General features: G+C 33.1%; 1 protein-coding gene across 1 annotated transcript; it reads left to right on the plus strand.

Moving 5' to 3' along the window:
- The first annotated feature begins 14,818 nt into the window (after positions 1 to 14,818).
- On the plus strand, positions 14,819 to 16,779 carry LOC140782743 (uncharacterized). The gene is made up of 4 exons (XM_073129487.1): positions 14,819 to 15,025; positions 15,327 to 15,521; positions 15,606 to 15,669; positions 16,005 to 16,779. Exons 2-4 carry the CDS (start codon positions 15,358 to 15,360, stop codon positions 16,290 to 16,292), a joined length of 516 nt encoding a protein of 171 aa, XP_072985588.1. The 5' UTR covers positions 14,819 to 15,025; positions 15,327 to 15,357; the 3' UTR covers positions 16,293 to 16,779.
- Positions 16,780 to 17,020: the final 241 nt, after the last annotated feature.

The raw sequence follows: 17,020 nt of genomic DNA on the forward strand, positions 1-17,020 counted from the left end.
CTCTTCACCAACCAACCACCTCTACCGTTGGTAAGGTCTCTCCTAATTTCTAATCTCCCTCGTTTATTGAGTCCTCCCTCTTCCTAGGGATCTCGACCACTTTTTCCCCTTCGTCTTTATCCCTTAAACAATACATCCACTCTCATCTCCATTATCATCCATAACCCTAACATCCACCCATCACCACCACCATCATCCGCATTATATTGTGATTTCATCCCAGTTTTAGTACAAATCTGTGAAGAGCATAAATACAAAAAACGTAGATCCTGGAGTTATGGATCGATCCCACTTAGGTTTGTAATTTTATGACTACGAGAAAATATTTGATAAATATTTTCCCTCAATCGCACGGACTACTTCCTGCAATCAAGCTAGATCTGAAAGGGATCGTTCTGTAAGCTCCTATCATGCAACCATAATTTTGTTGTGATATACTTGGAATAAAGATCTAGGTTTAGATGTTTGTACTCTTCAGTTTTGATCTAAGAACAATCAGAATCTGAGCGCCCTTTCCATTTTACTATAATAGACACAATCTCATCTATAATTATTTTATCAACTTATTCCGTTCTTTTTCACATCTGTCTGAAATTTGTATGATCATTGATCTTCAGTGGTCTGTCAATAATTTTATTTTTGTTGAACATAAAATAATAGGTATGTTTTTTATTTTGGGTTTAGTTCTAGTCCTAAGTACAATTATCAATAGTCCTTGCAAAGCTAAATGGAGCACTCATATTAACTTTAAACATATGTATTGGTATAGGGAAATTTTCAAATAACATTATCTATGTTCATTAATTTTCGAACAGGACCGCCTCTTCAAGAATTTCACAGCTTGGCCCCTATATTTCCCATTTAATGCTCTATTGTTTACTATCATTAATCCTGATTTATAGTTTATGTAAACCTACTAATTATATTACTAAAATATATCAAAAACCTCTATCACCCTAGCCTACCCAACTAAATCAAAATTCTCTTGTTCCTCAAACCATAATCTAATTTCTTCCCCCAATTCGAACCCATATCCTACTTAAACGGAAAAGGATACATGTTAATTATAAGCCCTGAAGTCTTAACCAAAATGAAGAATAGAGGAAAGGGTAATTTAGGTATTTTATAAATTATTTCTTAGCATTCTAAAAGTCATATTTTGCTACTAAGTGAAATGACTAATTAGCCCCTTCTGAGAAGAGATCTACCAAATGATCCTGGTTGGGTCAGGCTTGCTCGGAAACTCTTGGGCCTAAACTCAAGCAGGACATCTGATAGGATTGGGCCTTAAATATGAGTATGTTCGGCCTTTTTTGCATGTATATCTCTCTGTATTCCGCGATTATATCCCTCAAAACATTTACTTTTTGCATATATGTCCCTTATCTTTCATGGGGAAGAACACCTACCATATAGTTTCATTTTTGTTCAAACCCTAAATTATGATTTTTTTTTCCGAAAAAAAAAAATGCCTCTAACTTTTATAAGAAATATTTGTTTTGCACGTTAGGTTAATTATAAGTGACCTCATCTTATAAAAGAAATATTTGATCTTATTTAAGGTGACACTTTTAAAATTCTAAGTTACTCAAATTAATGTCTACAATGAGGTCATATAGAATGGTTTTACTGTCATAATTATATATTTTTACTTTAATTCTTAATTTCTCTTTTTTTCAATTTTAAATTATTTCTATGTCAATTGGTATTTAAGTAATTATCTCAATAATGATATTTTGATAATTTAAGAAGTATGGTTACTTATTGTTTGATATGGTACTGTTAATATTACAATGATGGTGTCATGAAGGTCTTGAACTTTTTTATAAAAGAAATGGACTTTAAAGGTATGGATCAAACCATTCAAAGTCCATACACGGGGGATGTTTTTTGTCTGAAAAAAATTGTACTTTCATATTATGTCTTTGGTCTTTGAATTGACAAAATTTTCAAATAACACCCTACATTTTAATTCTTTTTTTATAAACACCCTAGTTTTAAGAATTTTATAATTTGACCCCATTTTTATAATTAAAAAATATATTATAAAAAATATTCTATACTTTTTTATTATTATTCACACTTCATCGTATAGATATTTATCATTTGATCTCCTATATTTTGCATAAGGTCTCCCAAAATATCCTACCATTTTATTTTCTTAAACGTCAATCACCATATAAATAAATACAAAATAATCTTAATATTTTTGGATAATATATTTAGATTAAGGTAAAACTAAATAAAGAACTAAATTTTAAAATCAAATAAGGAGTATTTTAGGATTTATATTTTTATTCTAAAAGAACTGTAATAACAATAAAAATATCTTTGAGTGTATATAATAATAATAAAAACAAAATGTAAGAGTAATATCCATATAGTTGAGTGTAAATAATAATAAAGATAAAATGTATCTTGTTTTTGATATATTTTCCTATTTTTTATATACAGTAATTTCTTGTTAGCTGTCAAGACCTAAGACTACAATGTTGATATGCTATATTCAAACTCAGTCCCAGCCTCATAGCAATATGGCATTTTAATAAATTCTTAGATCAAGATTTGCTCAATAATAGTAAATTAAACTAGGTTAGGATCTGGAAGACAACAAATAGAGCACTTATTATTAGTCTATGTGGGGTGCCATCTGCCTGCCTTGAAGCATCCACTCCACCAAACTATAAAAATGTGACTCGTTCAAAGAAGCCAGGTTGGGATCAACTGGGACTATGAGTTCCCAACGACCATACCCAAAATCTCTTTTCCTCTCAATTCCTTCACTTAATTACCACCCCTTCTCCAAGACTTGGATTCTCTGCAAGTCTACGTATATCTATTTTTCAGATCAATAATATTTATCATATCTTTAACATTAATATGCTAATTATCCACAGTACTATATAACGATTGGTACTTCAATTATTATTTCTCATATATATATATATATATATAGAGAGAGAGAGAGAGAGAGAGAGAGAGAGAGGTACATACACAGGCATCTTATCATGTTCTTTGAGATCCAAAGAGCCATCTGAGGGGTCTTTAATGGAGCCGACAAGGTCGTACATTTTCCACGCATAAAATGAGAGGCATTACGTGTACGAAATTATTTAATCTCCCCACATGCACAATAATTGTTTATAGTTTATAAGATGAAGAAATTAATTTGTTTCCATGGACCAAAAAGATGACTGGATTCCAGCATCTCACTTGGTTTATTCCGTGCAAGTGGTAACGTAATGACCCCTGGATCCAATCTAAATGACGGTCAACACCCACTCTCTTCGTATATTAGTTTAATGGTCAATTTATCATCAAAGACTTCTCACCAAGAACTTTTCTCAGCATAAAAAAAAATGAAATCCTTTATATGCTTAGGAACAGCTAGCTATCTTATTCTTATTGTTTATTGTTTGTTTTGTTTTTTTTCTCTCTATCTCTCCATATATACAACTTATTCTCTTCCAGATCAATCCATCCTAATTATTCATTGCAGACAAAATCGATCTTGAGAGATTTAGTACTGTAAACGAGTTTAGATATGCATAGTCTAATACGGCTTATACTAATATTGATATGTCTAACCTGATTATTAAATAGATTGTGTTTATATTTGTTATTACAACCTGTTTAATCTGATTCAGATTAAAAACTCGAGGAAGTGGAGTTATTACAACCTGTTTATACTTTAAAACTCAAGTCAGATTAATATTTATAAGTTGTTTTATCTCTAACATATTTAAGACTTGTAAACCATTGTAACTTGCATAGGTTGTTTTACTGTAACCCACCCAGTATTAATCTTTAATATACTTAAGTTTTTAAGTATAATTGATATTAGAGTCAGAGGAAGTGGATTGAAACCTCAATAGCTCATGTTTATTTTCTAACTCTTTAATATTGCAATATAGGCCAGACATTTTATTATCTATCATCAATCCGCATACGGTATTAAGAGTTAAGAGACATGATAAAGATTTAATATATATTGTTAGTCTTTTATCTAATAATTTAAGCTTTGGATCAATTAATTATTTAACACTAATGACTTATTTGTTGGTCATTTACATCTATTATAACATATCATAAGATACAAGCCACTTTATAATTTTATCCCTTGAAACGCAGAAATCCAAGTCATTAATTACAATCCAAGCAACATGTAGCAGAATAATAATCGAGAGAATCTGATAAAACTTACACTGCACGAGTCAAAATAGTTGTGCTCAGTGAATGCTCGTAAAAATCCTAGTAGCACTGGGCACAATTAAAGTTTTTAATTCTCTCTCAAAATAATAAAAAAAATAAAAATATATTAATTACATGTCCTAAACCCTCATCAAGTAGAGCCTTTTTTCACATAAATTTTTTTTTTAATTTTTTATAACACTTTTGACACCTCTCGGCCTCGTAACAATTTGAAAAATATTAAATGATTATCTTAAACACTCAACTTTTCTCTCTTTCTTTATCTTTAAAAAAAAAATAGTCTCTAAATAAGGTAAAATTGATCGCATGATAATCAAGTGATAGTTTTAATGAAAATTTTAATTAATTACTTATAGAAGAGACATGGGAGTTAAAATAGTTAATATATCTCCTTTAAATCTATTGGAGACAGTTTCTCTGTTAGTATCCTTAATGATCCCTAGATCTCTAATGTCCTAATTTCTAATTTTTCTACTTCATTAGTGTGCTATTAACCTCGATAACAGAGAAGGTTTCCCGACTTATCCCTAATCAAGGTGGAATCTTTGTAGAGTTCTCAATAGATTTTGCCTAATCTTTGGTAACATTATCTGTGAGAAACCACTCACTCAGTCTAGGATCGATGATGCCTAGATTTGGACTCCTAACCCTGTGGGGCTGGCTACTATATTTTTTGTTACTTGATTTCTGTCGAATTTCTAGTCAATTCCTAAGTCCTCTTGGGTAGGCAGACCGTTAGTTTAGAGATTGTCTATTACTCCGAAAATTAGAATGTACCTTTGGAAAGCTAAATGGGGTCGATTCACTACTAATGTCAAACTCCATGCCCTTTCTCCAACCATTTTCTGCCCTATGCACCAAGTACAGGACAAGGCCTTTTCTTATCAAATTGCTAAGATGGATGGTGGTTTCATAGCTCATTCATTTGATGGACGCATACTCTTATTGGGTGCCCTACCTTTTCCTCTCTGGACCCATTGCTTATCGAAGCAAAGAAAATCACATTATCTCTTTCTCTTCAGAGTCTCTCAAGCTCTTATCAACATTCCTGGCAAACAACATAAAACCTTTCACCTATTTAACTAGAGGGTTTCTTCCGTGCAATCGAATTAATTCTTTATCAATCAGTTTGATGAAGATCTAACGGTTAAGATCTTTAAGGGTATAATAGGAATGAAAGATATTACCGGTTCAGCAGGTAATTTTTTTTAGATATATAATCTTGCACATTATTTTTTAATAATTATATTATCTTAATATTTTATTAAGTAAAAGACATATATATCATTAACTGAGAGTAATGTATATATATCAAAATAAGGGTATTGATGACTTTTATAATTAAGTTGATAAAAATTTAATTATATTTTATCTTTTTAATTATTTTTTATTATTTACATATATCTCCCATTAGTTTAAGATTGATTTAAATTAAATTTTAATAGATAGAGATAGAGAATTATATTTAAATTGAAGTTTATCTTCAAATAATCAAATTTAAATTATTTAATATTAAATAATATCTCCTATAATTAAGGTATAATTATATTTAAGAGAGAAATCTTAACGGAAGAAAAAAAACTTGTAGAGCGCTTCTTCCGTACTTATCAATCACTTTGATGAAGATCTAATGGTTAAGATCTTCAAGGGTATAACAAGAAAATTGGAAAGTTAGGCACACGTAATTAATCTTCTTAACTAATATACTTTTTTTCTTACGTAATGTAGTTTTGGAACCGGTACCGGAAAATCGGTACCGGGTATGAAAACTAGCTATTATAGCCGTTGGATTAAGGTTATAATTTTTAAAGTTGCATTGAAGTATTTGCCATTTAACTAAGTTAATTTCTTGAGCTTATTAAAATATCTCACACTGAATAACGATGAAAAGTATTGGAATATATAATATAAAACCTCATTCTTTGAAAACTTAATCTCTTAAAGTAGATGACAAGTTAACAAATTAGAAGTAGAAAGATTTAAAGTTCTGATTGGTTTTTAGTGATATAGAATGATACTAGGATATATCAGCCATGTATCAACCAAAATGACTATAATACTTTATTTATTTTTTTTCACTATGCAGGCTGGATTTTGTTAGTCCTTCATAATTTTGAATTCTCTTTTTCCCCTATATTTTATTACTAAAAATTTTAAAAAATAATTCTGCATTTCAAATTATTTTGGAAAATTTATTAAAAATACTATAATTATTGCTTTTTTATTATCATTTATGCCCTATTGTATGACTATTTATAATTCCATCCCTATATTTTATTTATAGTTCATGAGAAATACCATATGTTAAAATCTAAAATAGAGAATACTCAGTCACTTTTGAAATAAGAAATATGAAAATCTAAAATATTCCTCTTTTGACTTTAAAATCTAAGTCTCTATTAATTTTTTATCTTTAACTAAAAAATATTATTCAAGGGTATTGTCGTTATTTTGCATCTACAATTATTCTAACTCATCTATATGGTAGGATATTTTTAAAGTATTTTAGGAAAACAGTAAGAATCAAATGATAAATATCTACAAGGTAATCTGTAAATGTGTAAATGATAGTAAAAGTAAATTGTCTAAAGTTTTGGTAAATCTCCTAATTTTTTTTATAGTTCTATATAATTAAATGATAGTGTAATATTAAAATGGTCATTATAATTAATAAGATAGATATAGTCGATACATATAAATTATGTAGTCCCATATTTAGAATCTTGAGTAAATATACCTTTTGAATGATCTTTAGAGGTTAGAAAAATTGACCGAGAAAAAAAATATTAGTTAAAAGCATAATGGCAGATATTTCAGTACCTTAATTCCAAATTTACAAATCCTAAATGAACCCTTCGTCCAACTCTAGTAGTTAATTATGAAAACTCTTCTATATATTATTTGACAAATCTATGAAATGAGGATGTGACAAAACAGTCTTCTTCTCCTTCTTCCTACTCCAAGCTTTCTATTTCTATTCTATTACCCTGATGAAGAAAGGCTTTAGGAAACTAAAGATTGGATTTCGGAATAGTTATATCCACCATGACTTTTGTATGGGAGGAAAGTTTAATATAATACCAATCTCTTCAAGAAATTTACAAGTACAATATAGTAATATTATCATGAGAATAATTAAATAGCATATGGATTATAACTTTAAGTACCGATCCAGAGAGTTGAGCAATAATTCACATTACCAATGCTCAAAATTAAACAATCCCAACAAGCAAACAAAGAACGGTTCATGCACATGAGTCAACCGAAACGGAAGTAATTTTTTTTATTTTTTTATTTCTGCCATAGTTGAGCTAACTGATTAATAGCCTAATTAGCATCCCGAATAATTAAGTTATTTTAAAATCAAATTTCTATTTTCTTAATTGATATCGCATGCAATCTAAGTTGGGCCAGAATGAGTATGTATCGATAGTTTTAGTTATTAAATTTGTAAAAAATAAAAAAATTAAGGGTATTTTAACCGATCAAACCCTATATTTTACCTATTTTATAATTCACACCCTGTCTTTATGATTTTATAACTCGATTATCTTTTTTTCTCTATAATTCTTGTTTAACACCATGTCGTAACTTATATCGATCAAATTATTAAAATATTCTCACTATTATTTTTTCTCTTTTTTTAAAGATGGCATAGGTAATTTAGATATTTATAAATAATTTTATATATTATAACAGAATATTTTTTATTAGTATAGTTTAAATTATCAAAGGGTGTTAAATAAAAATTATAAATAAGAATAAAATTACAAAGATCTCAAATAAAAAGTATGAATCACAGAATAAATAAAATATCTCTATAAGGTACGAATGGAAAAGAATAACACAAAAGCAAAATATTTGAGATATCACCTGAGGTGTGGGGCGGGGAGGTGTGGGGCGGGGGGGAGGGGGGGGGGGCATCCAATGGCGGACTACCAAATTATTTAAAATTTTTTTTAAAAAAAAAAAAGTGCAATGTGTTCCCCTACTTCGTGACACATTCACGTGCTTCACTGCTATATTTCTTTATTTTATTTTCTTTTCTTTTAATCTCACTTATTATGTCCTTTGGCAGTGATTGCCGGATTGGGGAGCCGCAATGCTTGTTGTGGTGAGCCCCATCTCTGCCATGTGCATGTGTGTTATAAAGTTGGGACTTTTACATAATTACCACTAAAAACTTCCAAAATATCATAATTGCTACTGTATTTATTTAAAATACTAAAATATTTTGACTCTTTCATTATTATCATATATTCCCAATAGATTTATTGTTAAAATTAATAAAATTTTATAAATGACTAAATACCGTCTTATTTAAGTTTAGAATTGTAAAATATTTATCAAAGATTTTTCTCTCATGTAAAATAAGATATATTTTATTATATTACGGCATTAGATATAATATTAGATGACTATTAAATCCATATGTATGGGGATCTTGGATTAAGTCCTCGGTTGTGGCAGGGTTGTAAATGAAAAATTTGAAAGAGAAGAAAAAAAAGTTGAGAATTAGAGTAATCATTAAGTGATTTCTTTATTAAGAATATTATAAGAGTCCCTCAACCATCTCATGTTAGACTGTGATTTTATCTAAGCTCATCTGAATCATTTTCCTCACAACACTTTCTTCACACCCTTAGAGGTTTCTACCCAAGTTTCATTCATCTCGGCCTATTAGGCTTGTTGGAGGCAAGCATCCATTTTGACCCATTTTCGTAATTTAAATACAAATATATCTTGGTAGATATGATAATTAAACTTACTATTTTTATGAAATTATTAAGATGCAAATATGATTTTACTTACCTCTATCCGATCCTTTTCAGCCCTATTTAATACTAATCGTATTGTCTAAAGACTTTAATAATAATAATAATAAAATGTAACCATAATAGGTATTGTAAAAGAAATCATTGAATTAAATTTAAATTATGATCTTCTAAATAACAGTAGGTAGGTTTTTTTTTTGTTTTTGAAAATGATCTAGAGACCTATTCATTAAACTGAAACAAGGTTACAATAGAAATCAGATGGTGGGTCGGAGCCACACCTTGCTAACACGATTGACTAGGGAATAATTAGCTAAGCTGTTAGCTACAAGGTTGTTACTCCTGTTGCTGTGACAAATTCTGATGGAAGTGGATTCCTTAATCCACCGAAGACGGTCATTAATGAGACGAGATATTTTATAGTGTATTTGGTGTTCACCCCTATCATTAAGCATGTTAATCAGAGTTTGGCTATCACTGAATAGCCAGACAGTACTCCAATTTGCCCTTGAGTAAGCTTCTCTAATTAACAAGCGCATCACCATTGTTTTGCCATGCAAAGCGTTCCGACAGTTTTCCAGCATATCTACAAGGAACTCTAGCAAGATGAGACTGACGTCCCCTAGTTTGTGACTCTCCAAGCAGTGTCCGACAAGCCCACAATGTTCCCATAATGAATATTAACACTAATCTGGTCAGAAGGAGAGGAGGTATTTAACTGTCCCAAAAGATGCACTATTTACAGTGACAAAGGAACCTCCACTAGAAAATATTCAGTTAAGGCTGTAACTTGTCGTGGACAAGGCTTCTCACCACTGAAGATAAGCTTGTTTTTAGATCTCCAAGTGCTCTAAAGAACATTAAACAATAAGTGGTAGTTTTGTAATCCTTCCAATCTACTGATATGCTAATGATCAATCCTCAAACTTGATAATATATTTATTTGATCTTAGACTGAGTTTGCTTATAAACCATACCGTCCTAGCAAAGTTGTAATGTGATGTGATTGTTGACAACTTATCTTCTAAGCACAAAAGTTGTCTGAGTTTGGAAGGTGATTTCAAGGGGCAGGACTTTCATTCTTACAATCAGAATCTTTTGCAATAGTCTTATAAATGACATTGTAAAGACTAATAGGTCAGTATTTTCCAAACTGAGACAACTTCCATTTTTTGGCAATTAAGACAATGGATGAGTAGTTCATTCTTTGTTCCATTAACCTTGTGTTGACATTTTTTAATGGTGACATAGATTGCAAGCTTTATAACATCTCAAAAAGACTTAAAATTTTTTGGCATTGAACTCATCTATTCCTAGGGCTTTTTTGGTAGGGCAAGCGGCGAGTTCTTTAGTTGTGTTTGTTAGAACTTTGTGTACTGCAACAGAGAAAGTAGCGAAGGCATTGTTTAGGCTAGTCAGGTTTGAGGAAGTGAAGATTTCCTTAAAATGCAAATGCTCGAGAAATGCCTTATTGATACTATCGGAGTTGAAAACCTCTAAGGCGAGTTTGAGTCTAGAGATAGAATTCATGCAGTGTTTAGAAGAGGTAGATGCATTAAAGAATTTTGTATTTCAATCACCACAGTTTAGCTAGTCATTCCTAGCTCTTTGTTTCCAAAATAATTCCTCCTTTAGGTAGAGGTCCACTAAGATGAATTTGATGCATTTTTGCCTTGTTAAAATTCTCATAAGTAGCCTCTCCAAATTGTAGTTTGAGGATCTTCATCTCTAGAATTTTGGTTCTAGAGGAGAGACCTCCAACTTCATTTTTACCCTATCTATGAATACTACTAGCTAGAGTGCACAAGTTATCCAAGAGAATTGAGGTTGAGTATGTTAAAAAAATATTTCTAAGAATTTCAGCAATAGCCTTCATAGGAGCTGACCTTGAATTACTAGTTTTTAGCTTTGAATCTTTTGTCCAAAGGTTTAAAAACTAGTAATATTTCTATAAGCAGCAGATTATGATCAGAAGAGATTACTAGGAGGTGGAGAATCCAAGCAGAAGGAAAGAGGTTGAACTAGGTTGGGGAAGCCAAGGCTCAATCGAGCCTCTTGTGGATGAGAGTTGTAGGCTCTTCTATTGGACCAATTGTAATTGGCCCAGAGAACCCTATGTCTAGGAGGCATGCTTTGACAATATGATCAGCGAATCTTCTTTGTTGAGTGAGGTAGTTGGCAGCTCCTCCCTCTTTTTTAGTAGAATTAATGATACAATTGTAGTCGCCGATGCAACAAAGTGGGAGGTTTTCATTTGCAAAAGAGTTGATTTTTTGCAAAATAGTTGTATTTCTTTACAGTAGGGGTTATAATCAACCCCACCTAGAAGCAAGTTGGTATCAAAGAAGGTCCTTTATCATAGCAAAGATAAATGAGTTGGACTCATCAATGATTTCCTACAAAGTATTATCATCCCAGAGGAGCTAGAGCCCAATAGCTTTTCCTTGGCCACTAACAATATGATGATTTTTGAGGGGGAGGGAGGAGATTATCTTTTAAGTTTTAGCCTCTCACATTTTGTCTTAGAGAGAAAAGCTATAGAGGCATGGTTGCTGTGGAGAATGGTCGTAGCTTGCGAACCATCGAGGAGCCTCTACTTTTTTGACAGTTCCACGCTAGTATCTTCATGGCTGGCTCCGCAAAGAGTCATGCTCAACCATGGTACTAGAAGGAAGAGTAGATAGTGATTGAGGCATTGTTATCTAGGGACCTCAAGGAAGGGGAGAGATAGTGAGAGAGATGGGTGGAGTCTTTTAAGGGAGGCAGCTTCAACTTGACGAGAGGGGTTTTCCTTTTCCTAGGGGATAGGAGAGAGGGTGGAGTGGTTTTTTTGATAGGAGTGGTTTTGTTTACGTAGAGGGACTTTTTTCATGGGGTTTGAGTGGTTTTGTAGTGGATGTAGCGGATCGATGTGAAGGGTGGAGTGTAAACACTAAATGGGTTTGTTGTATTCTAGTTGGAAGGTTTGGTGAGAGAATGTTTTCCCTTTCAAGAATAAAGGAGAAGGTCGATTGATGGCGACAAATTGGGTTGATGATGAAATATCCGCATGCTTGAGATTTAGAAAGCTAAATAGAGGTAAAACGTGTCCAAATACGATTAGGATAGAAACCATACCTTTACACACTTTTTTCATTTTAATGCCAGATCTATTGTCAATACGCACACCATCTGGCACATCAGTAGTGGGAGTTGTTCCTCGATCAATAGCTAGCTTCGGAATGACTGGTGTGCAACTACTCCCACCTTAGTTGATCGACACGTTCGTCTTGGCAGACAAGACCTTTTCAGGTTGAGTGAGACTCAATGGGGAGGAGGAGGAAGAGGGAATTGAGCTTTCTCTCCTCGCCGTGATTACTACGGCATGCAAATTTTGCACCGATACCCTTCTGGTGGCAAGCTTTGAATTAATTTTATCACTGATCGAGAGCAGATCTAGAGCTTTTTGTGAAGAACTAAGTTCACTCAATTTAGGCTTAAGGAGCTCAATGAGCTTGGTTTTAAGGTGCGGGAGGGTATTCATTTTTCATTTTTTATCAAGCGAGCTTCGCAAGATACATGCTGGACTTCTGTGTCCGATTGTGCCATAGAAGAAGCAGTGGTGTGGAAGTCTTTCATACCTTACTTTTATCTCATAACATCCTCCATATGGAATAAAGATTGATAGAGAAGTGAGCAAAGGTTTAGTGATGTCGATTAGAACTCTAACCCAAATAAGCTTCGTCCACTTCGAGGGATAACACTTGATTCAACAGGCTCATTGATCCTCACTAATAGAGCTAAGGCTATATTTATGGATATAAACTATAGTGGGATGCCATAAAAGTAAACCCAGAGCTCGAATTTATAGAAATCTCAGGCTTCAACTAGGATGTTTGGCTGAAGCGGTGAGATGACAAATAAGTCCTAATAAATGATCAAGTAGCACGAACCATACCTTCAATTTATCGTGCTCAAACTCAAAAGAGAGGAGGAAGATATTTTTGCCCACCTCAATGAACTCCTAGAGCCTTCCATGTACCAAGATTTGGAGAAGGAAAATTTTTAGGCTAATTTGGTTGAAGGGCTTGTGCGTTAAAAGTTTTCTAACAAGAAAAAAAGTTGACTTTCTGTTTAGGATGGAGAAGTACTATGCGAGAGGAATAATTTCCGCCATTCCATTTTTAGATAGATGGGATTAGAATTGTAGTAGAAGATCTTTGTTAGCTGCAGCCATTAGACGAGGAGATAGCAGCTCAGTAGAAGAACAGTGACTGGAAAAAGCAACTGAAAGAATTACTGAGGGTGAGAGAGAAAGATGAGGGGGAAGTCTAAAAGAAAACCATATGGAAAACCCTAGCAGGGGGAAAACTAATTGTTTCTTCAACACGCAGATTTTGATCACAACTCTTAGTAGGTAAAGGTAATGAATGAAAACAAGTTTCACCGATCATTCCTACACTATGGATGAGAATTTTTTGAAATGTTATTTCAAACTAATTAAGAGAACTTTTTGTATTACGTTAATTACGATATTTAAATATTTAAATTTTTTTGTAAAAGAACCTAAATTATTACTTTTTAATTTGTCTACATAATTACAAGTGAAAACTTTCACAATATTATACATGCCACTATAATACTTAAATATTATAATTACTGCTGAATTTTTTTTTGACATTTTAAGATAATTACACGTAACCTATGAATTGTCACAGTTTTCTACATATATCTTCTAATTCTTTTTATTATCCACATAGAACCCCTGAAATAAAAAATATATCCATGCAGATCTCTTAACTAAGAAAAAAAAGTAATTATATGAGCTTTCTCGACTAAGAATTTTCTTAGACCAGAGAATCTCCGTAAAATAAAATTTAATGGTGTATATGAAAAAAATAATGATAGCTCATGTGCCAAGTATAATTAACCCTTCTAAAAAAAATTTATGTATGGAAAAAATAACCAAAACCTAACTAAATTGTTATTTGAGATATTTTCATAAGTTCAGGTCCAAGTATTATTTTAAAAAGAGAGGTAGTTTGCATATTTAATTGTGCCTCTCACCAAAGGAAAAGTATTATCCTTACCTACAGCAGATACTTTCCTTAAAAACAAATTTAAACATCACTTCCTTTTATCCGTACATAATTACATAGTAACACTAAAACACAGACGTGAAGTGAAAATTTGCTTTCTTCTCCGAGTTTGCAAACCCGTTTTGCAAAATAGGGCAAGCTCTCTTCCATACCATATTTAAAAACATGCCTCGAGAGTTGAGCCCAATAAGAAAGAAATGGAAAACTTTCACAGAAAGAAAAAATCCTAACATTATATAAAAAAAAAACATGCCTTGAAAGTGGAGCCCATTCGTCTGCCCAACGGCGCGCCCCTTCGCTTTACTTTGGCCTTTCAACTTTGAAATGGTCACGCTCTCACACGCGTCGGGAACCCACAAAAAGCGAGCCCATGGGTATGACCACGAACCATAAGGCAAACGACATAAAAACCAAAATATTATAACAAAAACTATAAATATAAATAATAAGAAGAAAAGAACAAAAAAAAAACAAGAAAAGAGTTAGCTCGTCAGAGACGGCTCCTTTGGTCACCACTACTAGCCGTTAGATTTTTTTTTTTACACCCATCACTTTAAATCCGAATAATTTATTAGAAACAAATCCAACGGTCATACTCCCTCCAGTGGACGCGCCTTTCGTCGAGTGGTGCCATAAACGTGAACCAATAAAAATTTGCCCTTTTATTTTTATTATTCTTTTATTATCGTTTTAATATTTATTTCTCAATTTTTTTAATCGCCATTACTACTGGCGTTTGCCTAACCTTTTGATATCCTCACGTCTTCCTTTTTTTTTTTTCTCTCTTACTCTGTGGTAGCTGTCTCCTATTGTTATCATTATAAATCCTCTCTGAGCCCCTCCCTTCCTCTCCTTCTCTTCCTCATCTCGGCATCTCTTCTTTTTCTTATTCTTCTTGTAGTTTTAGAACTAATTTCTCTTCCCCTCTGTTTGAAAGAGAGAGATAGAGAGGCAACTAAGGTAAGATATCTTCTATTTCCTTATCTAAAATATATTTTTTGATCATTTTTTTCTCTCCCTTTATGGCTCTTCCTCCAGATCTGAATCCTATTCGGTCTCCTTGCCTTTATATTCCTTAAAAAGTTATAAAAATTCAAATCTTTACGGCACCGAGATGGAATTTTTCTAAACTTCTTCCATTTTAGCACAAATTTCTTTAGCCCGACTGATACCCAAATCTTTTCTTCTCCTATATAACCTTTTCCGAAGGAGAAATCATAGGGATCTAAAGCATTTTTGCTGCAATTTTTTTTCTCAACAGGCTATATATTTAGATCTCGAAGGGGGGAAGGATGAATCACTATGCGATGCAGAAGAGCGCTTTCCCTGCTTGCGAGGAGATGAGGGGCGCCGTGGCCGTATCTGACTGGAAAAGCCCGGTTTTTTGCCCTAAACCTCGCCGGCTTGGGCCACTCTCCGTCGTCGACCCGGTTCGACCGCTCCGGTGGCAGGCAAGGTAGCTTTATTTTACCTCGTATTAAGCTTTTCTCTTCTTCGTTTAGATTTTTTTAATTTTTAATTTTTAATTTTTGCCATGCAGTAATCAACCAGATCTATACGATTCCAAGGCCGGAGCCGAGCTACTTGATATGTTCCTCTCAAAGGTATATAGTTCATTCAAATTATGTTGTTTGTTTATGTATGTCGATAGAAAAAGAAAATAGGCCTTTTGATGGTAGTAGGTCCTTCGCCTCATGCCAAACATGTGAATTAATTAATTATAGCTTCACAAATCTTGTTTTAAAAATAAATCTTTAGTCAAATTAATTACACAAATATATATATATATATATATATATATATATATATATATACATATATTTCTAATTCTAAATAGAGAGTTCGTAAGAAGATTCCTAATTTTGTCTTTAATTTTTGTTTTACCTGATAGCTAAGAATTTTTATTTATTTATTTTGTTAATTTTTACTTATATTGCAGGGAGGTGAACAGAGTCCGGTGGCCTCATCTCCGCCCTTCTTTTGCGGCTCCCCGCCGATCAGGGCGGCGAACCCACTGGTCCATGACGCCCGGTTCGGCGTGGACCGCCCGCCGACCCCGGTGGGTCCCATCCCAACACCAATAATTCACTCCGGCCCACCGCAGATGTCCCCGAGGAACACCCGGGTCCGGGCAAAATTCGGCTGCGAGCCGGCCGCCGTGAGGATCGAGGGTTTTGATTGCCTCGATCGCGATCGCCGGAGCCATGGCATCACCGCCGTGGCCTAACACACAAAGTTGCACATATACATAACAAGGAGTACCCACCCTCTAAGTGCTCACTTTGCTTTGAAGCACTTAGGGAAGAGAGAGGAGTGATGAGAGACGAAAAATTTAACATGGAAAAATAGTAGTCCATAAGAAGGTCAGATGTCTCCCTAAGCTAAGGAAGCTTAGGGCAGGGAGGTCTTTGTGTTTATTAGTGTACATTTCAACCACTACTAATCCTTTTCTTCTTCATGTAAGTAACTTTTCATGTAGGTATATGGAGAATAAAAGAAGAGAGAGAGAGAGAGAGAGAGAGAGAGAGAGAGAGAGGATGGCAATCTTTATTATCACATGATCTCTTTTTTATTTTAGGGGTTTGGTAGGCATTAAATTTGTATAAAGGTGTATGTCAGGAGTTGTTCAGGATTTGTCATCCAATTTGTATATATTTTTGTATCTACAAGCTTCGTATTAAGCAAACTAAGTTGGGCTTATTTTGTCGTTTTTATTACTGTTGCTCTCTTTCTGATTCGCCTGACACATTTGCTGTTCTATTTTGACCCCGTAGATAATAAATTTTTATTATTCTTAGATCCCTTCAACTATCATATTTTGGCAAATTATTCGAAATCCGTGGTAAAACTGTGGACGGGAATTAGTCGCTTATAAGTTATATTTAATTGACAAATTTGTCTCTTCTCTCTTGCTTCGTAGTCATTTTGCTCTTATCTAAAATTCCAATATAAAAA

This window comes from Typha latifolia, chromosome 2 (assembly GCF_019914945.1).
Source record: "Typha latifolia isolate L0001 chromosome 2, TyphaL0001v2, whole genome shotgun sequence".
Classification (NCBI taxonomy): Eukaryota; Viridiplantae; Streptophyta; class Magnoliopsida; order Poales; family Typhaceae; genus Typha; species Typha latifolia.

Bases quoted from the DNA above. Each gene is read 5' to 3' on its own strand.
- LOC140782743 (XM_073129487.1), top strand. From the start codon at position 15,358: ATGAATCACTATGCGATGCAGAAGAGCGCTTTCCCTGCTTGCGAGGAG. The intron at 15,522-15,605 runs GTAGCTTTATTT...TTTGCCATGCAG, and splicing joins CCGCTCCGGTGGCAGGCAAG to TAATCAACCAGATCTATACG. The intron at 15,670-16,004 runs GTATATAGTTCA...CTTATATTGCAG, and splicing joins TTGATATGTTCCTCTCAAAG to GGAGGTGAACAGAGTCCGGT.